Source organism: Corythoichthys intestinalis, chromosome 1, assembly GCF_030265065.1.
Source record: "Corythoichthys intestinalis isolate RoL2023-P3 chromosome 1, ASM3026506v1, whole genome shotgun sequence".
Taxonomy (NCBI): Eukaryota; Metazoa; Chordata; class Actinopteri; order Syngnathiformes; family Syngnathidae; genus Corythoichthys; species Corythoichthys intestinalis.
In genome coordinates this window covers 69,580,189-69,605,445 of record NC_080395.1, presented here as the reverse complement: position 1 = coordinate 69,605,445, position 25,257 = coordinate 69,580,189, and the positions used below count along the sequence as shown (strand labels likewise).

Sequence of the window (25,257 nt, the reverse complement as noted above, 5' to 3'; positions counted from 1 at the left end):
GGAGATTTATCTTCCAACAGGACAATGATCCAAAACATAAAGCCAAATCTACAATGGAATGGTTCAAAAATAAACGTATCCAGGTGTTAGAATGGCCAAGTCAAAGTCCAGACCTGAATCCAATCGAGAATCTGTGGAAAGAGCTGAAGACTGCTGTTCACAAACACTCTCCATCCAACCTCACTGAGCTCGAGCTGTTTTGCAAGGAAGAATGGGCAAGAATGTCAGTCTCTCGATGTGCAATGTGTGATGATAGAAACATACCCCAAGCGACTTGCAGCTGTAATTGGAGCAAATGGTGGCGCTACAAAGTATTAACGCAAGGGGGCCGAATAATATTGCACGCCCCACTTTTCAGTTTTTTTATTTGTTAAAAAAGTTTATCATCCAATAAATTTTGTTCCACTTCACGATTGTGTCCCACTTGTTGATTCTTGACAAAAAATTAAAATTTTATATCTTTGTTTGCAGCCTGAAATGTGGCGAAAGGTTGCAAGGTTCAAGGGGGCCGAATACTTTTGCAAGGCACTGTAAATGCCTTTGTTAAAATGAAAAAAACATTTCATAAGTTAATAAGTTAGTTACAAATGTTTAAGTTAGTTAAAATGTAAATATTGCTGTGCAAATGTTTCATTTAAAAAACATTGGGAGTGAGACCTCTCCGTGTTCAGCGAACGTGCAATTGTTTTTGGGGCAAGACCATCAGTCACAACTAGTGATCTTTGACACTATCCCTTTTTCCTGCATTAAAGCAGGTTTTTCAGCACTTGCACGATTCATAAGCTCAACGAAGTTGCTCACGCAACAATGTCAACAACACTTACTGTACGTTGATGGACATATATCGAGACTACGTGCATTCTACCCGACGAGCCTCCAGAGCTGAGCTGTCTTGACATCATATTCTCGTATGCTATTTTTCTAATAATCATGTTGTCCAAATGTTTATTGCGATCAATAACTTCAATGAAAAATAATGACATACTACAGTGGGGCAAAGAAGTATTTAGTCAACCACCAATTGTGCAAGTTCTCCAACTTGAAAAGATTAGAGGCCTGTAATTGTCAACATGGGTAAACCTCAACCATGAGACAGAATGTGGAAAAAACAACAGAAAATCACAATTTTTGACTTTAAAATAATTTATTTCCAAATTATACAAACAAGCAAGATTTCTGGCTGTCAAAGAGGACTAACTTCTTCTAGCGAGGTCTAACGAGGCTCCACTAGTTACTTGTATTAATGGCACCTGTTTTAACTCACTATTGGTATAAAACACATCTCTCCACAACCTTAGTCAGTCACATTCCAAACTTCACTATGGCCAAGACCAAAGAGCTGTCGAAGGACACCAGAGACATAATTGTAGACCTGCACTAGGCTGGGAAGACAATCTGCAATAGGTAAAACGCTTGGTGTAAAGAAATGAACTGTGGGAGCAATTATTAGAAAATGGGAGACATACAAGACCACTGTTAATCTCCCTCAATCTGGGGCTCCGTGCAAGATCTCACCCCGTGGTGTCAAAATGATAACAAGAACGGTGAGCAAAAATCCCAGAACCACATGGGGGGACCTAGTGAATGACCTACAGAGAGCTGGGACCACAGTAACAAATTATTTGCAACATAATTTGTTTATGAATTGCACCATACCCACTGTGAAGCATGGGGGTGGAAACATCACGCTTTGGGGCTGTTTTTCTGAAAAGGGACCAGGACGGCTGATCTGTGTAAAGGAAAGAATGAATGCGGCCATGTATCAAGAGATTTTGAGTGAAAATCTCCTTGCATCAGCAGGGGCATTGAGAATGAGACGTGGCTGGGTCTTTCAGCATGACAATAATCCCAAAAACACAGCAAGGGCAACAAAGGAGCTTCATAAAAAGCATTTCAAGGTCCTGGAGTGGCCTAGCCAGTCTCCAGATCTCAACCCCACAGAAAATCTGTGGAGGGAGTTGAAAGTCCGTGTTGCCCAACGACAGCCCCAAAACATCACTGCTCTAGAGGAGATCTGCATGGAGGAATGGGCCAAAATACCAGCAACAGTGTGCGAAAAGCTTGTGAAGAGTTACAGAAAACGTTTGGCCTCCGTTATTTCCAACAAAGGGTACATAACAAAGTATTGACATGAACATTTGGTATTGACCAAATACTTATTTTCCACCATGATTTGCAAATAAATTCTCTAAAAATCAAACAATGTGATTTTCTGGTGGTTTTTCCACATTCTGTCTCTCATGGTTGAGGTTTACACCGTGTTGACAATTACAGGCCTCTGTAATATTTTCAAGTTGGAGAACTTGTACAATTAGTGGTTGACTACTTATTTGCCCCACTGTATGTGTATGTGTACATCTCATTCACTCCCAGCCATTTTCACTGGAGCAACCCCCTTCGCTCTCGGCCGTTTTACTGGATTTACTGATTTTGCAAAGCCCACAGAAAATTCTGTTCTATTGCTATATAAACATGGAACCCACCAAAAGCAAGATTAGACTGTTCTTTCTGCAGAAAAAAGGAAGTTCATATCTTTTTCCATTCCTTACAAATCAGCATTAGAAAATAGCTTCGTTTGAGCAATTTTCCAATTTCTGATGAAAAAAACGGAGAAAATGAGCTTTTTGTAAACGCATACATTTAAAAAATAACTGACTTTAACACAGCTGTTTTGCTTTAGTCAAATCCCAAACCTCTGAATAATGTTTTCATTTTACAAAATTACATGAACAATCAGACAAATAGAGCTTTTGATAGCAAAGTAACAATTTATTCACATATAGACCCTACTCACGTGACGTCACAGCCACGCCCCCGCGCCATGATGTCCGGATACTAGTCATGTTAATGCATTAGCGCTTCGTAAATTCCTCCTATTATGGCGTGTTTTTCTGCTCGTTAACATTAATAATCAAAACGGTGAAGTCGTGTGTGGCGGTCAGTTGCAAAAACAGAGAAGATAGACGGAGAGACTTGAATTTTTACCGTATTCCGAGAGACCCGAAGAGGAGACCGAGATTGACTGCTGCAATTCGACGAGAAAACTGGGCTCCAAACGACTACCGCAGATTATGTAGTAGTCATTTTATATCTGGTAAGATGCATTTAATATATATTTAGAGGGTTTTGGGCTGACAACCACAATTAAGATCATTGCTAGGCTAATCACCGAAAACATACACGTATGTATGTAGTCAGAGTGCCATCGCTAAACCATATAAACATTAAAAGCCCTAGCTCCATTGACAAATGACATGAAATACATTAGACTTGACAGTGGATCTTAGCAGGAACAAAAGATTTTGAATTGAAAATTTCGTAACTCACCTTCCGAGCACAAGATTCCTGCCGAATTTTCGTGTACGAGAGCCTGTTTCACCCAACCAGCAACGTAGCATTTATAAGCCTCCAAGCTCTTAAAGTTTTTCAAACTTTCGTGAGAATAGGCTGATTTTGTGTGGACAAGATAGTTGTAAATATCAGGATATCAGATGTCAGGCGAAGCCAGCGGGTCGAAAAACATCGATTTAGGCATCAAATACGGATCTGGCGAATGGATAAACTGAAGCTTTTCCACGTAACGCCTTTTATGCAACGGATCCAATGAGTTTACAGCGTCAGATAACACCGGGGCTTCCATGAATTGCTCTATAACTTGCTCGACTAATTGAAAACAATGAGAATAGGTCTGAAAAAGAGGTACAATATGGCGGCCGGAAACAGCGACATGCCCATTTTGTGACGTAGGTGAGTAGGGTCTATACCTAACTGAGAGATGACGCTTGGTGGCTGCGACAACGGGTTAAACTTTTCGCTCATTGCCGCCTGTCTCGTAAAGATGGATATTTTTTAGTCTTTCTTTTGTGGTGACCACTGCCTTGTTCGCCTGGGGGACTTGTGTTCCTGGGGGAGAACTGGTTTGGCCGTGCGCATTTCCGTGCGGGAAACTGGAGGGTACAGGGGACGCGAGCAGCAAGCTTGCGGAGCGGGCTCTGCTCGGTGAGCAGCACGGTCACGACTACGCTGTACTGGTTTAATCGGGTTGGGGGGGGGTCTAACCAAATGCGTTACTGCCCTCCAGTGGGCAGTTTTATTTCTTTAAAATGGGTTTTGAACTTTGTGCATTATATCTAAGATACATGGGAACGTGTACATGCCGATTGTGGAAAAAAAAAAAACGCAAAAGACGTATAAATACGTTTTTGGGACACTGAAGCAATTAAAAATAGGACGTATTTATACTTTTTTGGGAGAAAATGAGTTAATTGTTTCAGTGTCCCAGAAACGTATTCATACATCTTATACGTTTTGTTTTGTTTTGTTTTTGACAAGAGGCATCTCTAGGTCCTGACACACCTAAACTGCAATGCACAAAGCTCAAAACCCATTTTAAAGCAATAAAACTGGCCACTGAAGGGCAGTAGCGCATTTTGTAAGAACTCATCCCGGGCCAAGAAAGCAAGTGAAGAAAAATAGTCAGGAAACGAAAGTTGGAGGGATCTTGTGAAGGCGCATGAGAATTTGAGAAAAATGTGGTGAACGATTGGGAAAAAAAGCAACCGACACCGGAGGACTGTTTTGAAAAGAAAACCAAACCATCGTCAAAGAAGGATTAAAAAAAAAAAATCTTGATCAGACAGACGGTAACGGCCACAACACGGTCAGTTTCTATTGCTAAATAAACATGGAACCCACCAAGAGAAAGATTAGACTCTCGTCTTTCAGCGCAAAAAAAAAGTCATTTCATATATTTTTCCATTCTTTAGAAATCAGCGTTAGAAAATAGCTTACTTTGAACAATTTTCCAATTTCTGATGAAAAAACAGAAATTGAGCTTTTTGTGAAAGCATACATTAAAACATAACTAACTTTAACACAGCTATTTTTCTCTTATGTGACATCCAAAACATCTGAATAATGTTTTCGTTCTACACAACGGTCAGTCAAAATCTAGTAAAACGGCCGGGAGCGAAGGGCCTTGCTCCGTTGAAAATGGCTGGGAGTGAATGAGTTAAAAATAGAACGTATTTATACGTTTTTGGGGAGCAAATGAGATATATATTTTTTTCCACTATTTTGCTCTGTATATAACCTGTTTTGACCATAGTATGTGTAAAGGCCAAAAACGCCTATGACCAAACCTGCTGTTTGTGTTGACTTGTCAAACATAAAACTTTTCAATCTTATTTTTTTCTATTGAATGTTTATCCCAACAAGTTGAATAAATATGATCAAGCTTCAAAACGGTTGCAACGAACAAGTTTGGTTGTCAAAGGGATATCAACATTCCAAATTTTAAAAAAAAGACTGGGATTTTTTTGTCTTTTTGGGTCCAAAATGTTGATTATAATTGGTCAATGAAGAAAACAACAGTTTGGACATGAAGGTTATTGTGTCCTGACAAAAGGGACCCAACCTGGCCATTGTGAACATTTTTGCCTTAGAAATATAAAGGCAATATCGAAGGCATGCAAATTCGGCCAAAATAGGCTAAGCAGGGTTCCCCAACCTTTTTTGCGCCACGGACTGGTGTTATTTGGGTCTTTTTTTCACGGACCAGTGTTCTGACAAATTTTGCAACCCATCAAAAATTGCAACTATCTGGATCTGCGCATGTGCGTAACGTTAAAAATGGGCGCGAATGCAGCGATTCCAACGTAAACACTACAAATTTTCTTTAAAGAAAGGAATACCACCGTAACTTACTTTTGATCATGGGAGGACATGACTTTAATCCAAAACCTCGGTAGAGTTGTCTCAGATGTACGTTTAAGGTCGCCGTCATTTGCGATCTCTACAAGCTGAGCTTCCTGTTGCACAGACATGCTCGAATCTCTCAGTTTATTCACAAACGGGTCACGAATCTACTTCTTCGCAGTTTGTGGGTCTTCGAGGTTGTCCGCGACCTAGTCGTTATTTTCGAGGACAAGCGCACATAGATATATTATACTGTACATACAAAACAAGATGTACTGCTAGCAGTCCAATCAATGTATTTCTATGACGACATTCTAATCTATCCTGTAGTATTATATCTAGAGTAGAGACAGGGATGTTAGGTTGTTAAGCAGGGGCTCTGGGTTAATTCGGCCAGAATACGGTTCTTAATAAATTTTCCTTAATAAATTATTATTTCTCTGCGGCCCAGTAGCAAATGCGCCACGCGGCGGATGGGGACCCATGAGCTAAGGTGTTAAAGGGTTAAGGGCCGCAGTGGGTAATGGTCTTTGTTACAACTGTTTCGGCATGGGCAGTTCCACCAATGAGGGGACCCGGGAAACGAGCGCCTGAGTGCAATCAACTGTTGGACTGATGTCCTTTTGATGGGTAGCAACAAAAACTTGCACCCATTGTGATATAATTTGCCCACCCCTGACCTAGTCGATTAACAATTAGAATGGACAACTGTTTGCCTGTCCTTGGGCTTATGAATGGTGCTGCGCTTTATTCTGTGACTGAGCGAAGGCGGTACGCATATTATTGTGGGGATGCCGTAACATAATGTTAGAACATATAATATTCATATTTTTCCCATCCACTTTTTCAACGCGCAGGACAGCCCTAGCGCTTTGACTGATTTTCATCGTTCCAACTGTGAAACGATACAGAATTCCCTCATGTTTATGTTTGAGACAAAAACGTGTTAAGTGTGTGTGTGTGTGTGGGGGGGTGGGGGGGGGGGGTTCAAAAAGCCCCATTCATTTCCAATGGTAGAAACATTAACATTTTCGAAGTTCAAAACGTATCTTGTCCTATTTTCAGGAAATCAATAACACAAACTTTTCATCTCCATTTACATTTTTTTTTACTGGCCCTATTCATTTCTAATTGGGGAAGAAAGATCCGGTATAAACAAGAAGTGACCTAAAAAAGGTGTAAAACTCACAAGTCCACTAAAATAATCAGGAAATTATCCAAAATTAACAAGACGTGAACTGTAAGTACCGCAAAAATTAAGAGGACGTTATTCAGAGGAAGTTACCGTATTTTTAGGACTACAAGTCGCACCTGAGTATAAGTCGCACCAGCCATAAAATTCCCCAAAAAAGAGAAAAAAAAAAAACATAAGTCGCACCGGAGTATAAGTCGCATTTTTGGGGGAAATTTACTTGATAAAATCCAACACATAGAACAGATGTCATCTAGAAAGGCAATTTAATATGTTACTTTAATTTAATATAACAGTGCATGAACAACGAAATGCAAATATACTGTCCTCACCTGGACGCTACGGCTCGGTCCTGGCTATACAGCGAGCTAAACTCCCAAATGACGATGCTGGACGTCCGTATAATTTGCTGAATCTATTTTGTCCTCGATACCAAACAGGTTCGCATCAACGTAAATAAATGATAATAAGGTGCTATAACAGCAATGACACAAACGGTCAGCATGCATTCGCTAGCATTAGCACATTGTTCAAACAACCATATAACTGGCTCTAAGGGTCCAATCGCGGGTGGAAAACAACAACAACAGAAAGATGATACACACTGGCGTTGCCTCTGTAGAAATATTTTGCAAGCATATTAATAATACAATTCAACACACATTGCCAAAGGCAGAACGTGAACATGGCCATAGCTATTAAGTTATTCAGATAACTATAGCATAAACAACATGCTAACAAGTTTACCAAACCATCAGTGTCACTCCAAAACACCAAAATAACATGTGAAATGATGATGTGAAAACATAATGTGTTAATAATTTCACACATAAGTCGCTCCTGAGTATAAGTCACACCCCCAGCCAAACTATGAAAAAAACTGCGACTTATAGTCCGAAAAATATGTTTTTTTTCATTTTTATTTTTTAAATAAACGTGATTAAGGACAATTAGTATTTTCCAAATGAATGCCTGAGTCTCACACTGCATTTGAAAGCTGTCCAGCCCGGTAAGTACATTGCCCTCTAGACTGAACCCAGCATTATGTCTTAAAGCTGGTTAGGGTGATTATGCCTCCAACAAATAAGAGAAACAACAGGTCCATTTGACTTCAGAGGCATCTCCACTGCCTCTTTTCAATTGAATAGAATTTTTAGAGGGGGTTTCCAGCTAATGACCCTTGTTGACAAAGGCCTTTTTGCAAAGGAATCTGTGCATCGGCACTGCCCTCACGATTTGATTCGATTACGATTCGGAGGGCCACGATTCGATTCGATTCAGAGGGTCACGATTCGATTTGGTTCAATTCGGCAATGCATTGCGATGCATTAAAGCCTGGGATGCATTAAAATTCTAAAGCAAAGATTTTCGTGAATCATTAGGCAACACAAGCGATCAGACATTAAACAACTTTTTATTGGATCTTGTGTCCCTCCTGGTTGAAGTCATATGAAAATAGTATACTTTCAGATATATATATTAAAAAAAAAACAACAACAACAACATCACAGGATTTAATTTGTGCTTTTAATGAGACCAAGGATTTCGCTTTGTTTTTACACACAGCAGCACTCACTCTTTCTCCGCTTCAGCCATTGTTATGTTATGTCCTATCTCTCTGCTCTCTCGATTGCAACTGCGCATGTCTGTGACGTTACTCCGGTGAGGAAGCGGATTTGGGTTCCTCGTCCCCCCTGCATTGCTTTGAATGTAAAGTAGCTTCCTCTACAGGTAAACAGGAGAATAATAATAAAATAAAAATGGGGAAACCAAATCCGTTGCACCCCCTGCATTGCTTTGAATGTAAAGTAGCTTCCTCTGCAGGTAAACATGAGAATAATAATACAAATGGGGAAACCAAATCCGTTGCATCACCGGAATTGGGCAGGGAAGAATTTTGAACGTACTTATATTAGAGCCTAGTTCGGGCCTAAAAAAACCCAGCCCGACCCGGCCCGAGCAATTAACTTACCTTGCAGGCCTGAGCCCGTAAAAAACCCAAAATTTCATTTTTTATTTGTATGCCCGAGCTTGCCTGGTACACCAGACTCACCGCTGTTCCAGCTATTGAGTCTGGCCACCATTCAAGCCGATACAATTTCCAGGGCGGAGCAAGCCACAGCAAACAGACAGCGGAGTAGACCAATCAGCGACGGGCAGACGTGACGTTAGTAAACTGACGAGGGAAGGACGAGGGACTTGCGCGCGGAAGTAAACATACGAAGAGAGCGTAGTTTATTCAACATGGCTAGTGCGAGACAGACTGTTGTCAATGACTCGTGTCGATGTTTTTGGTCATTTAAAACTGATTTTACCGTGGATTGGAACATATTCTCGACTCTCCTGTTCACCATCCGTGTTGTGGAGACGACTTTCGACGCGCAAGAGTGACGTTGCTCGTTAAGAACACATCACGCAAATAAACGAATCCGATTTGTCAATTGATTTTGTACCTGCTCGAGAGGCCGTTAATGGGATGGTTCCCAGACTATGCTCTCAATGTTTGAAAAATACAGGGAGAATAGTCTGGCAGAGCCAGGCAATGCCCGAGCCCGAAACCCCCCCGAAATTTTATGTTTTATTTGTATTTGTGCTGCGGCTCATGTTTGGGATTACCAAAGCGCCTTCTCTCTGTTTTATCCAATTTATTTATTTGTATAACTATTATTCCTTAGTTTAACATACATACATCGTTTTAGCATACAAATGTATATTTATTTTAAAAAAAAAAAACAACAACAAAAAAAAAACAGCGAGCGAGAAGTCCGGCCCGACCCAAAGGTAAATCATTGATATTTTGGGCCCGTAATTCGGGTCGGGTTAGGTCGGGCTCAAGATCTAGGCTATTAGTCCTATATATTTTTAAATGCGCTGAATCGATTCGGCTTGTTGCCCGCATCGAATCGAATGCTCCATGCCCCGCATCGGCGTGCATCGCCGCATCGATTATTGTTGACACCAGTATTATTCCTTGTTGCATGAATTAATGAAGCCTGCTGGTATGAGAGACAATTTTTTTCGTCCCAAACAACCAGAATGTCCGGTGGCGAATAATTCAATGTCCTGGGTCTGATAGCACAACATTTTCAAGTAATAGGTGTTATTAGGCAGGCAGTCCGTGTTCAGTTCTAATTAAATCAGTTGAACTGGGAAAAAACACTTCTACCTTTTTTATGACCTTTCTTGTGATCTTGTGACCTTTTTTGTGACCCGAATTGATCCATATACACCTATAAACATAACTGTTTTTAACTGCGTCACAACTGTTTTTGAGAAGAGTAACTAACTGTGTGCTGTAGGTGCACACATTCTTTTGGACTGATAATGCAAATTCTTATCGCCACTCTGACTCGAGTTTTAGCTCATTGCTATAGCAACCAAGATATATGATGCTGCTCAAAAGTGCAACGAGTGAACCAATTATATTTGGACACAAGACTCATCTCCTTAAGAGGTTGAGCAAAACATGTTAAATTTACCATGTTTGGGCAGGCAATATGTCTCCTGAGGGCAGGGGTTGGCCCCCTCTGTTCTCACGTGGCATATGCCTATAAAGAGCGGACTTTTTCCGGGCCACACCTGGGGTCGGTCGTAGGATTTTACGTGTCAGTCGCTCGGCCGGAGTTCCTTGATTGCTCAGACCAGGAACGTTGTGTGGCCCTCCGTTCATTGTCGACAGGTAGGAGCTTGATTCATTATCAGGGAAACTCGTTGTACTTTGGTGTGGGGATATTTTAGCTTCGACAACTATCTAGCACCATTGTTACTTGTGTTTATGTGCTTTTAACTGCATCGTAGGGGTTTTTTGACGGACAATTAAGACCTAGCGTTGTAGTTATTCTGAGTTATGTTTGTTATTCTGAGTTATGCTTGTTTTTTGCTTGCTTTTGTGGGATTGTAATCAATAAAACTTCATTTATTCATTTATTTGCCATTTCTAATCAATAAACATTGTCTATTAAGCAAAAGTGTGCCTGTTGCTTACTCACTGCGAACTTTGACTTTTTCGTAAAACATTTTGCTTCTCAATTATTTTCTGTTACACCCCCCCCCCCAAGCCCCCCCTCGGGAAGACATAAATCTTTCGCGCCCCCCCCCAAACTCTGCCGCCACTGTAAATAGTATCATTAGTCTATAATATTACTATTATAAGTACGCCTCTGCCTCACCCAAAAAATTTGACCGAAAAAACAAAACTGAAGAAGAAAAAAAAGAGTGTCTTTGGACAGAAGGACAGTTTTTATTTTCGCTGCTCCCAGTATCACCTCCAGTTTGTAATGATGTGGTGTTATTTTGCACTGAGCATGCTAACAGTGCTCACTGGTTTACCGATAGAACACTGACAAAGCGGGACGATTGTTGGCAATATTCGGCACGTTTTCGCTGAAAAACAACCAAGCGGTTTATCAATGAGATTTGGGTCTAATGTCTTTAAGTGACGTCTAAATTGATTTGGCTTCCGGCTGTCCGCTATAATCATTTTTAGACACAGTAAACAGTGTTTTTTCCTCGTCTACCACTGTATTAGATGTCAAAGCCAAAAGGCAAACGGCCCGAAAAAGGCGCACTCTCGGCGGCCGAGGGAGAACCGTAGGTGAGGGCGGTTGTCGTGACGATCCCAAGCCGAAAATGGCACTTCTCGGGCGGACACGTGAGAACCGAAGAAGATAGTGGGTCGCTGCGTGAATCCGGCCGGAAAACGGGTTTCGAAAACGGCGCACAGCTCTCCAGCTCTTCGTGAGTCTCTTCTGTGTGCTGAGTGCTCTTGCTTACTTCAAAAATACTGTGCGCACTTTGAAAATGAGAGCGCCACTGCCACCCACTGAGTGGATGTGCAAGTACACTTTATTCTAGTACGGCAAAAAAAAAAAAAAAGCATGTTCCCCAAGGTCACACGTTCCCCTGGCATCGCCTGGGGGGGTGCGCGCCCCACTATTTGAGAAGTACTGAATTAAATGATGGTGTGAATTTCTATCTCTAGTAGTCTAAGTCAGTTGGAATCAGGTCCAGGTCCTCATGACCTACAACAGGGTAATCTACAAAAAATAAATTACCGAAATGTCAATCTTGACCGCTGTTTGTCGATTGAAGTGGAGTGAGTTTTTTAATTCTTGTCACTTTATTTTAGAGGCTTAAAAAGCTTTTCCTTCCTGGAAGCTTAAAAGGAAAAATATCAAGTCAGTGGCAGCAATGATATCTTATGTGACCAGTGTTGTTAATCTTACTTTAAAAAAGTAATTAATTACAGTTACAAATTACTTCTCCCAAAAAGTAATTCCGTTAGTAACTCAGTTACCTGAATGTGAGAGTAATTTGTTACTTGGCAAAGTAACTGGTGATAATTCCCCCCCCCCCCCCCCCCCCAAAAAAAAAAGTGAAGTTTAAAGGGTTTTTGGGACAATTGGCCTTAGCCCAATTCTTCACCCTAAACTTAACTAGACACAGGGGTATTGTGGATATTGCGATAACTAGATAGTAACCTTTGCTATGTGTGGAAGTCATTTAATGTTGTGAATCAACCGTTAGAGTTGTTAAAATTGCTCCCGTTATTGCATTAGTTCCCTTCTGTCTATTTTTGACATGTGTAAGTTTTAAAACTGTTTCATCATTTGAAGATAGATTTAAGTTAGGTTTTGCCAATTAATAGTATTTTATATAAAAAGTTACTTAGGTTCGCTAGGAAGGTTTTCTACAATAGAGCCTTCCTGAGAAGTTTACTGCTTTAAGATGGCGGCTGTTTACTAACGCATCTAGTTCTTTATTATACTTGTTGCTAATGCCGCGGTGTCTGTCATTTGCATCTAGTTCTGTATATATGTGATATCTACCGAAGCATCATGTAGGCGTAGTTTGGAGGCTATCGGCTACAGTCAGGTATTATTGGAGCCACCTAGCATAGTAGCATCGCGTTTGCAACGGCATCACACTCCCTTGCGTCCTCCCCACTTCTGCTCTGCTCTCTTGTCTCCGTGAGTCAGCCTTTTCTTTTTCAGACTTTTCTCGCGTCAGTCAACCAACATCGCAACGCATAGTAACGCATGCCTTTCCCGCCTCAGTAACAGCGTTGCCAAGATGAGAAAAGTAATTAGATTACTCACTACTGAAGAAAATAACGCCAGTAGTAACGCCGTTATATTCTAACGCCGTTATTAACACTGTATGTGACACAAACAAACTGAAACACACACACATACCTATTATTTGCCTCTGTCCTGTCGTCTCAAATGTTTGCAAACTTTGTGGAGGATCAGTCTGCTGTGGGGGTTCCACATCATCCTCAGTGCCCTTCGCCACTCGAAGGAATATCTGAAAAATATATTACCCTTTTGAACTAATGAAGTAGTACTGTAGTTTTTGGAAATTAAAGAGAAGTTCAGAATTTTTGACTAGGCTTAATTTCCGAGGTACTGAGGGGTTTAATTAGTCGGTGGGGTTGGTTTGAACAAATTCCGTGCAGTTTGTTAGTTATTTGTTAAACTCTGAACTTCCCCCTTTAAGTTGATTTAGTACAGTCATTTTACCAATAGGTTGGTACCATCATTGGGTACCAATGTTACTCCATGGAGTCTGATTTGTAGCTAAGAGACATCGGCAACTTTCTTTGTTGTAGTATTACGTATGTGCAGTTTTCGAAACGACAAAAAAAAAAAAAAAAAAAAAGCTTGGTGCTGCAAGTTCAAAAGGAGCATTTTTTGTGTCATCAGTGTTGACACTGAACATGTCAGTTAAAATTAGCTGCAGGCACTCGGGCATCATATTACCATGCCTTTATGGTTTCCATCATTTTATCTAAACTTTAAATTTTAGTAATGGAGGCCTACGCCAAACTCATTCAGTTCTGAGATGACAAAAATTCGACGCTGGTAATGCGTGACAGATCAGATGATGGACACCAGGCGTTTACGAAACCCGAGAGTACTATGAGAGGCCGGAATCATAAATCTGTACACAGATCTCACTGCAAAAGTTGCCAATCGAGAAAATTTTATAGTATGTTTTCAAAGCCGAAAATGCAATCATCTGATTGAGAAATCACAGGAGAGACATTCAGTGATTGACTTTAAATTGCCATTGTTCTCAAAAGGCTGCTAGAAACATTCAAGCCATTTGCGATACATGTGTCCCAGAGTGATGATGAAATTACTTTTAATGAATTTAAAATGAAGCTCCGAATTAACAAGGACATTGAGAACATGCGTGCTAAAGCGTGTGAGGACAACATTATGAAAGCAACAGCACAGTTTAGTAAAAACCGCACACCCAATGAAGTCTTTGGGCTTTGCTTCCTCATGGGAAGCCGTTGTCGGTGGAATTGAGAAAGTCTTCTAGTATTCGGCCCACCAATTCGTGACATGAAGAGTCGAGGAAAGCAGTCCCCTATCAAACCTATACACAGTATTGATGGGGCACTGCTTTCCCCTCCGGAAATGCCTGATGGTGGACCAGAATTTTGCTGAAGCCTTTCAGAAGTTGTTTTCTAGGGCCTTGCCAAACTACTCCCATGCCAAGTTTTTGCCTCAGTGTCTACCAGAGCTGCTTGCCGGTCGGCCACCCATTAGCTGCCTCTTGAGTCCCACAGGCCCAAAAGACCCATTATGTCTCCTTCTTCAGCTTGACTCCTTCAGCTTGACAGCCTCCCTCACTAGCAGATTCCGGGATTGCTACCATGAGAGGCACTGAAAACCTTTCGGCCACGGCTAAAGCTGCCTCAGCAATAGAGGCGCGGAGCAAGGCTAACTCACAGCAATAGAGGCGCGGAGCAAGGTTCACTCCCTGGACATAGGCGGAGCTCTGCCGGAGAGCAGGCACTGCCGGATGTTCCCAGCAGACATTCACAAAACGTTTGGGTTTGCCAGACCGGACCAACATCATTCTCAACCTTTGGTGACAACTCATCACCTGAGTTTTGGATGGAGATGAAGCTTTTTGTTTCTCAAGCACAGCCCCGAAACCTGACACATCTAGAGAAGATTTGTGTGGAGGAATGGGCCAAAAATCCCTGTTCTTCTGCATAATATTAGGCTTCTGCACTAAATATTAGCAATTATTTCTAAGGGGTACAAATATTAGGAACACCAGGATATTACAAATTAATTATTTAAAAATCATATAATGTGAGTTTTGTATTTCTTATTTAGATTATGTCTCTCTAAGTGGAACTGCATCTGTGATTGAAATTTCAGACCTCTACCTATTTTGTAAGTGGGTGAACTTGCAAAATCACAAGGTGTGCAAATACTTCAGCTCCTCATTGCAGGGGATTTGTCGATCAATAATTCCGTTGCTGTTAAGTTGTAGTGCCAGGCGACAGCAATAGAGCAATTTCCTATTTCCTTATATCACATTGCTGGTCCGCATGTGCACGTGTACAAGCGAGAAATTTCACATGCAGGAACGACGCGTGTTGCTTCGCCTAAACATAGGGTAATGTCCCAGAGGTGTTCTATTGGGTTCGGTAATGTCCCAGAGGTGTTCTATTGGGTTAAGTGGGGTGAACCTGGGGGCCAGTCAATGTGATCAATTTCGTCTTCCTCCTGGAATACTCTGGCTATATAAGGTTGGCCATTGTCGTTGACCAGGAGGGGCCCAGGTACCACTGCACCAGCCTAGCTTATGACAATGGGTCTAAGGATTTCATGCGATACCTAATAGAAGTCAGGGTGCCAATATCTAACCATTAGAGGTCTGTGCGACCCTTTCACATCTCTCGCATGTGCTTACGTTAAACCTGCTTTCATCGGCGAAGAGCACAGAGCCAGTGCTGTAGTTGCAAATTCTGGTGGTCTACGGCCTAGCCCAATCAAGCTCTACTGTGCTGGGCAGTAAGCATGGGGCTCACTACAGGACATTGGGCCCTCAGGCCATCCTCATGGAGCCAGTTTCTGAGGTCATTTTGTATGGGTCTGGCAGTGCTCAGCTCTCCAGAAGTAACTACCTGCCTCCTGGAATCTCCTAAAGGCCACCAGGTAGCTTCTCAGACTGTCCAGGAGCTCAGTGATGACCTGGTTTAGATCTGGGCGGAGATCCCTCAGAACATTCGCCACCTCATCAGGAGCATCACCAGGCATTGTAGGTAGGTCATATAGGCACGCATATGCCACACACACTACTGAGCCTCATTTTGACTTGTTAAAAGGACATTACATTAAAGTTGGATCAAACTGTAGTGTGTTTTTTCCACTTTTATTTTAATTAAACTCCAAATCCAGACTTCCATGGGTTGATACATTTGATTTTCATTGCTAATTTTTTTGTAACTTTGTTGTCAGCACATTCAACTATGGAAAGAACAAAGTACTTCATATTAATATTTCATTCATTCAGATCTGTGTTAGTGCTCCCTTTAATTTTGTAGGAGTGCTTAGATATATCAGAGATGTGACGGAAGAGTTGGGGCCGAAAAAGCAATGCCTGTTTTGTTCATTTTCAGCCGCAAATTTCCAGCACATCTACATATACAGTGGGGCAAATAAGTATTTAGTCAACCCCTAATTGTGCTAGTTCTCCTACTTGAAAATATTAGAGAGGACTGTAATTGTCAACATGGGTAAACCTCAACCATGAGAGACAGAATGTGGAAGACAAACACTGAAAATCACAGTTTCATCTTTAAAGAATTTATTTGCAAATCATGGTGGAAAATAAGTATTTGATCAATACCAAAAGTTCATTTCAATACTTTGTTATGTACCCTTTGTTGGCAATAACAGAGGCCAAACATTTTCTGTAACTCTTCACAAGCTTTTCACACACTGTTGCTGGTATTTTGGCCCATTCCTACATGCAGATCTTCTCTAGAGCAGTGATGTTTTGGGGCTGTCATTGGGCAACAAGGACTTTCAACTCCCTCCATCCACAGATTTTCTATGGGGTTGAGATCTGGAGACTGGCTAGGCCACTCTAGGACCTTGAAATGCTTCTTATGAAGCAACTCCTTTGTTGCCCTGGCTGTGTGTTTGGGATAATTGTCATGCTTGAAGACCCAGCCATGTCTCATCTTTCCCTTGCTGATGGAAGGAGATTTTCACTCAAAATCTTTCGATACATGGCCCCATTCATTCTTTCCTTTACACGGATCAGTCGTCCTGGTCCCTTTGCAGAAAAACAGCCCCAAAGTATGTTTCCACCCTCATGCTTCACAGTGGGTATGGTGTTCTTCGGATTCAATTCAGTATTCTTTCTCCTCCAAACACGAGAACCTGTGTTTCTACCAAAAAGTTCTATTTTGGTTTCATCTGACCGTAACATACTCCCAGTCCTCTTCTGGATCATCCAAATGCTCTCTAGCGAACCGCAGACAGGGCTGGACGTGTACTGGCTTCAGCAGGGGGACACGTCTAGCAGTGCAGGATTTGAGTCCCTGGCGGTGCATTGTGTTACTGATAGTAGCCTTTGTTACTGTGGTCCCAGCTCTCTGTAGGTCATTCACTAGGTCCCCCCGTGCGGCTCTGGGATTTTTGCTCACCATTCTTGTTTTCATTTTGACGCCACGGGGTGGGCTCTTGCATGGAGCCCCAGATCGAGGGAGATCTTTACACCAAGCGAAGAGGTAAGAGTTACAGAAAAGGTTTGGCCTCAGTTATTGCCAACAAAGGGTACACAACAAAGTATTGAGATTTTGGTATTGACCAAAACCTTATTTTCCACCATGATTTGCAAATAAATTCTTTAAAAATCAAATAATGTGATTTTCTGTTTTTTTTTTCCACATTCTGTCTCTCATGGTTGAGGTTTACCCATGTTGACAATCACAGGCCTCTCTTTTTAAGTAGGAGAACTTGCACAATTAGTGGTTGACTAAATACATATTGGCCCCACTGTATATCTACATACATATTGGGCTTTTTAATTTGGGAAAAGGTTTGCTTACATCCTCCAGTTTACTGTCAGACAAACCATAGCTGGTAATTCCAAATGTGCTGAGATTCTGATTCAGTTCAGACAGGAAGACAGCCATGCGCCTAGGATCACAGTCTTCCTGGGGTATATTGATTGCTATCTCATAACATAACTCCATCAGCTTCGCTCTGGGAAAGTGGCGATGAACCATGGACTGCAGTGCAGCCACGGCTACACATGTAAAAAAAAAAAAAAAAATTAGCTCATATATCAAAAGAAAAATACAATATTTCAAAGTGCAGTTTAACAATCATCAGAAATCTACTTTTTAACAATCTCTATCTGGTTAAATTGACATAGAAAAACTAGTGTCCATATTACCTGCATTGGTGTCTCCATTATATGTCCCAGGTCTGTCCTGAAACATATTGCATGATGTCAGTTTTACCAATTATTAATTTGGTGAATTAATATTTTCACTTAAGAATCGCTTTATTGTTGCACTGTAACAATTATATATTTTTAAAGGTATTTTTATACCTTTTTTTTTTTCGTTACAAGAAAGGTGCAAAAGGTGCCGTTAGAGCTTTTTACTACAAAAAAAAAGTTAGGGATTCACTATTGCAAACAAGACAACTTTTGCAAATATGCCCAAAAGGACTTATTTCCATTCTTTTATGAATTCACACGGTCCTCTGTAGAGGACCTTTGTGAACTCAAATTTTCCTCACCAACTCCATACAACTGAATTCACTATGTGGCAGTTCAAAAAGCACATTGAAAGCTTTCCAATAATACCATATGTAAAGAGCAAGGACTTGTTTTGATTCCATCATTTAAAAAAATGGCTTGCCTCTGTGCAAGCCCATTTTATAGGAGAGGAGAACAAAATGTATTATTATTTGTGTTAAAAATCATTCTGGCTTCTAATGTTGGTTGCATGTCTCTTAAACACGTTCTATCTACGTTCTCTCAGGCCACAATTACACGACAATGATCTTACGTAATAAAGCAAAAGTAGTGTTACGCTGTTATTTTAATTCTGCATTTACACGGCGATTATGTATGAAAAAAACTGCATGCATGCGGAAGCACAAAAGTGCATGAAACCCAATTTGCCGATGTAGTTTGCATTCCCAATGTGCAGGTGGCAGCAAGACCAAAACTTGTTTTCTGCGTGTAACCCTTTTCTTCTGTCGTTTCGTCTTTCGTCCTGGTTAAATAACATGTCGAAGTCTGTGTGCCGTCTGACGTCATCAGTATCTTCAACCCGTTTACTGACGAATGTATTCGAGCATAATTGCCACATACTGTTCCGGTGTATGGAAGTCAGTTGTCACCCCAAAACTCCTTGTGAAAGGTCAACTGTTTAGACAGCAATGGCAGGGGAGAGTGTTGTCCACTCTGGAAGGGGGTTTCAGCCCCCCAAAATGCTGAATTCTTGGGATGTAAAGATGACTGCCCCACTCTCTATTTGCACCAAAGAACAATATTTCTGATCTGTTTTTGTGGTCAGAAGGTGTACCACAAGCTGCAATCCATTGAAGACTTTCCATTGAATAAGGGCCCATAGCAAAAATTTGCTACTCATCTGTTGCTTAATCTCGTCTCGTGAGACGAATTTGATCATCTCAAATTTATTTCATTCTCTGCCAATTTGTTTCTGAGTTTGTGCCCTTAGGAGCAAGTAATGAGTCGAAATGAGCTAAGACATCATTGAGACAAAGGAGATTGATTTGAGAAAACCAGATCCGAGCAATATTTGAGAAGAGAAACTCTCTTAATTAAAAATTGACTTATACTTGTACAGCATCTTTCAGGCACCTATATCCTCATCTACTTGCTGGTGACGCAACAATGTGGTGTTCAGTGTCTATCTCAAGCATACTTAGATGAATTCATCAGGACAGAGAGTTGAACTAACAACCTCTGGGTTTTGAACGACTTCTCTACCACTGAGCCACACACACAATGCATGGTGCTCGATGTGACGCGGCACATCAACGGAAAGCAACTTCAGAAAGCGTGTAGCAGCGATGAAGAAGATTTATATTTTGTTTCACTTAAAGGGTATGTAGCGGCAAAGGGGGTGTGAGACATCAATAGAACCGTTATGTGCCAATATAACAAATATTGATAAAGTTAACAAAAAAATCAATCACATTAATGAGCAATTATCGAAAATAGATCGAAAATGACGAACATTTCCGAAAGTGTTCCGGAAACAGCCGAATGGGGCGGAGACGTCACGACAAGTGATTGACAGTCGAGGCGGAGCCAGGTGCCATTGTTTTTTAACGACGAGAGAGTAGCGTTGGGGTTTGTTTAACCAAAACATCACAAAAATGGTTCAAAACTGCTGTGCTATGTGGTGTACAAATAGTTATTTATCGGAATATAGTATCCATGAGTTCCCGAACGCGAAAAAAAAAAGCAGGACTACGCAGACGATGGGTAAAGTTCGTCCGTGCAAAGGAGGCTAAGGCTAAGCAAAGGAGGGGAGCAGCCAAGCTCGAAATGGCCAGAGTGAGTACTCTTTTATAATAAAAAAAATGTCACGCATTAGATACAGGACTGGACACATGTATACATTATCGTTCGTAAAATATATAAAACAAATCCTCTGATCCCATTCATATTTGTGTCTGTTGGCAGAGCGAAAAGCATTCCTTTATTTTGCAGTCACGGTGTATCAGCTTCACAAAAAGAAATGCAAAACAAATCATTGGTGTTTCCCACATGATCTGCTGCTGATGTTTCATCAGTGTCATTGCTCCCCTCAATGACCCATTACGCTGCATTGGCGTTCGTTTGGGCTCAAATTGGTAACCTAAAACACCGATTAAAGCTTCGTAACTCGTCACCATTAGATGAACATTCGTTACGTCCTTCTATGTCGGATTCGTCGCTGAAACTAGAAACGAAATTGTCTGCCATCATCGCCGCCATTCAGTATTAAAGCACTGAGCCTTTTTCTTGTTGAAGAAACACCCCTCACTGTCAATTCTGAATTCTCTTTAATTGACAACGAGGGGTGTTTCTTCATGAGGGAACCTGGAATATGTGCAGGACGAACACAATGCATCAGCATAAACAGCTCAAAACACCCCTAATTCTCCCCTCACTAGAAGGAATTATATTGATGCAGACAGGCGCTGCCCCCCTAGTGGCCGGTGGCACTCTCTTCACTTGTCGTGACGTCACGCACACAATCTGCCAGATCTCGGGCGCCGGTCGTTTTAGCTTGACAATCGAGCCAAATTTCTCTCATTTTCTTGTGTGTAATTACACGAAGTGGCATGAAATGAATACAAAAGGCATGCGTTTATGGATAAATGATGGAATATTAACATTTTCCCAGGGCACTACATACCTTTTAATATTTGATATATTTCTTTGATATTTCATAAAAAAACTTCCAAATCGCAGACATGTTGCCTGTGAGCCAGTAGTTTTAGCGAGACATTGTCAGCCAGCGTGTTGCCCGTTTTCATTACATCATCAAACAAGAGGACTAAGGTTCTTGACACTATTTTGTGGTAAACTTTTGCTTCGAAACCAAAAACGGATAATGCATTTGTAGCGGCCGCTTTTTGGTGCCGAATTTTCAGTCACAGCGCTAATTTTTACATTGAAAAAGATGAACCAAATGCACCAGATATTATATAATTATTCGGGCTGTCAAACGATTAAAAATTTTAATTGAGTTAATTACAGCTTAAAAATTAATTAATTATAATTAATCGCAATTAAAACCATCTTTAAAATATGCCATATTTTTCTGTAAATTATTTTTGGAATGGAAACACACAAGACAGATATATACATTCAACATACGGTACATAAGTATTGTATTTGTTTATTATAACAGTAAATCGACAAGCTGGCTATAACATTATTAACATTCTGTTAAAGCAATCCATGGATAAAAAGACTTGTAGTTCTTAAAAGATAAATGTTAGTACAAGTTATAGAAATTTTATATTAAAACCCCTCTTAATGTTTTCGTTTTAATAAAATTTGTAAAACTTTCAATCAAAAAATAAACTAGTAGCCCGTCATTGTTGGTGTCAATAATTATACAATGCTCATGGGTACTGAAGCCCATAAAATCAGTTGCACCCAGGCGCCAGCAGAGGGCAACAAAACTCCAAAAACACAAGTAACAATTGGACATTGCACTATGCTGTCATTTTAATCTGTTTGAGGGGGCATGTGCGTCAATTGCATCAAATATTTAACGTGATTAATTGAAAAAATTAATAACCGCCCGTTAACGCGATAATTTTGACAGCCCTAGAAATTATTTGACCAATTATAATATTTTCTAAGATTTTGGCATGAGATGAATTAATTTGTGATTGGACATGTCAGAGCAGGCACTACTCTTTCTTACAATGAAAGAATCTTTAAAACACAAAATGAGCAATTGCAGACTGGAAGCAGATCAAATTGAGAACTATTTGTGACTGGCACAATATAAGGTTGCTCTGTGAGATCAGTAAAAGAGGCAGCTTTGGGGCAAGTTGAAGAAATAAAATACTTTGTCATCCATATCTTTTACTGAGACATTACCGAGATCGTGACTCATAGTTGTCTCTTGGTGAGATCTTGAAAGGAGACAACAGTGAGATTTAATTGAAAAATTGTGCAAGTAGAGCTATTCTCAAGGCCTTCTCATGCAATGCTCGCTATGAGACTTCTCATGAGACACATATCAGAAAACCACTCTGGTCTCGATTATTGCTGATTCATTTCTCAGAGACAAATTTCAGAAAACCACTCTGGTCTCGATTATTGCTGATTCATTTCTCAGAGACAAATTTCAGAAAACCACTCTGGTCTCGATTATTGCTGATTCATTTCTCAGAGATGTAAATGAGACATGAACAAGATCTCAACCTCAATTTTGCTTTGCTATGGGGGGGGCACTGTTTTACCAAGGTGAAGTGTTTACCAGTGGATTAAACAATTCAGAAGCATTTGGACAAGCGTGGAGCAAGCAGGACGCCCAGCCACATTCATTATTGATGCAAACATTGAATAATTATGCATAGACTTCACTATCGGTTGATGGGAAACAGGGCACAGGGTCACTCCCTGGGGGGCCCATTTTCTAAAACTTAAATTCAAATATTTTCAAAACCAAAGCCGGTAGCGACCTAAAACCAAAACAGGCACCTCCCTGTGGCATATATGAGTCTCTACGAGCAGAAGTAGACAAATGGACTAAGGAACGCAGAAATGTCAAAGTCAATGACATTGTGCTTCTACAACCCCCACCAAAAAGTATGGAATCACCAGTCTCGGAGGAGCATTCACTCAGACATTTTATCACGTTGACCAAACTCAAATAAAACGCTTGAAAAAAAATCATGAATTAGTTCAAATGTGCAACCCTTTAATATTCAGAACCACTAAAAGAAATGAATAAAAAACATTGTGGTCTGTAAATGTTACTTTTATAGAGCAAGTGCAGGGAAATATATATGGAATCCCTCCATTCTGAGGAAAAAAATATGGTATCATGAGAAACAAACAAAGAAATGACAATCAAAACACATCTCTAGTATTTAGTAGCACCACCTCTGGCTTTTATGACAGCTTGCAGTCTCTGAGGCATGGACTTCATCAATTTGGTGCCAACTCTGTTTGATTGCAGTTGCTAGATCATCCCTTGCAAGTCGGAGCCTTGCTGTAGACCTTTTTTTTTTTTTTTTTTTTTTTCAATTTCCACCACAGGGTTTCAATAAGGTTGAGATCTGGGCTATTTGCAGGCCATGACATAGACTAGATGAATCTTTCTTCAAGGAATGCTTTAACAGTTTTAGCTCTGTGGCATGATCCATTGTCGTCTTGGAAAATGACAAATATATTTTCAACTAAGAGATAAGAAAGCTGTCAAAAATTGCAATGTAAACTTTGCGCATTTGTTGAGGATTTAACCACAGCCATCTCCATTCCCAGTGCCTTTGCCTGACATGCAGCCCCATATCATCAAGGACTGAAGGAATTTTCATGTTTTCTTCAGGCAGTCATCTTTGTAAATCTCACTGGAACAGAACCAAACAAAAGTTCCAGCATCATCACCTTTTTATTCATTTATTTTAGTGTTTCTGAGTTGCACTTTTGAACTAATTCATTATTTTTTAAAGCAATACATGATAAAATGTCTGAGTGCTCGTCCAAGACTGGTGATTCCATACTTTTTCCTAGGGGTTGTACAAGATGATTTAAGTGCACAGAACCAATTAAAATGTGAAAAAACTGTGGAAGAGTATAGTGGACAAGATTGGAAGAGTGAGGAAAGTGAAACTACTCATGAGTGATTCAACTCTGGATCGTAACGTGGAACGCATCTCGAAACCTGTCGACCTCGAAAGGCCGAATCGGAAGATGGTGACACTTCTGGAAGCTGAATGAAATAGTGCAGCCTTACCCATTGCCATTAAAATGTTTACTGTAACTTCAGATATTTCCTAGTTAATGATTTATTATAAAAGTTCAAATCTTTCACGCAAAGTAATCACAAGTGATTGGTGACTCTATAATGTTCTCATTTATTGTACTGGCACCTGCATCTTTCCATCATCTAGTAGTGATTGAAAATAGGAAGTTTAGAGCATTTCGGTTCTACTCGACACTACTGGCTGATGCAATCCTTAAAGTGGAAGTTCAGGATTTTTGACATAAGGCTTAATCTTCGAGTGTGTGTGTGTGTGGGGGGGGGGGGTTAATCAGGCTTAATCTTCGAGTAAGGGGGGGTTAATCAGTCTGTGGAGCTGATTTCAAAATATTCCGTATCGTTTGTTAGTTTATTATTTTCAGGGTTCCGTAGTGACTAAGCTAACGCAAGTTAATGGAAGCATTTAAGCATGCTAATAAAAAGCGATACAGTGATCTCTCGTTAAGTAGCGCACCCCCCCCCCCCCCCCCCAAAAAAAAAAAAATTAAAAAATGTTTTTTTGAGTGTACAATGTATTTATTCAGATTTAGCATTGGAAAGAGATATGTATAAGACGTGTTCTCACTTTTTTCAAAAGTAGTATTTTTAAAATATATATTTATATATACTGACTTGTAATAAATGTTTTTTCTGTATACACACGCACATTCATTCCAGCGCCGCCCCCTCCCCCCAGCCCCCGCGCAATGCGCACACAGAGCCTGGCACCAAATCCTCTCACATACACACTGTTACCTCCCTTGGTGTGACTTGCGATCACAAACTTCTCGATCACTTTGTACCTTGTGGACAATCACGGCGGGCCAGCTGCCTCTAACCTCGCCATGCACACACATTACAGCGCGCGCTTCCCTATCTCTCCCCACTCGCGTTTGCACACAGAGATCAAACATGTTAACATTTATTGGCAGTTAAACGATGATTGACATGTGCGGCGCAATCATCGTTAACTTCAATCAGCAACTCCAATACACGCAGTGCTTGCCTCAGTAAAAGAGCAAAGAGGATCCGCGATAGACTGAGGGCGAAGTTTGAAGCGCGAAGTAGTGAGGGATCACTGTAT

At 40.7% G+C, this 25,257-nt stretch overlaps 1 protein-coding gene across 1 annotated transcript in view; it reads right to left on the bottom strand.

The window, feature by feature from the left end:
• Nucleotides 1–25,257, bottom strand: part of LOC130912442 (phospholipid-transporting ATPase ABCA1-like) — a 383,631-nt gene that overhangs the window by 192,470 nt on the left and 165,904 nt on the right. The window contains exons 21-23 of the mRNA XM_057830543.1: nucleotides 18,110–18,146; nucleotides 17,760–17,959; nucleotides 13,084–13,195 (exon numbers count right to left, since the gene is read on the bottom strand). Coding sequence (XP_057686526.1) covers nucleotides 13,084–13,195; nucleotides 17,760–17,959; nucleotides 18,110–18,146 — 349 coding nt within the window. The remainder of the gene's footprint in view (nucleotides 1–13,083; nucleotides 13,196–17,759; nucleotides 17,960–18,109; nucleotides 18,147–25,257) is intronic.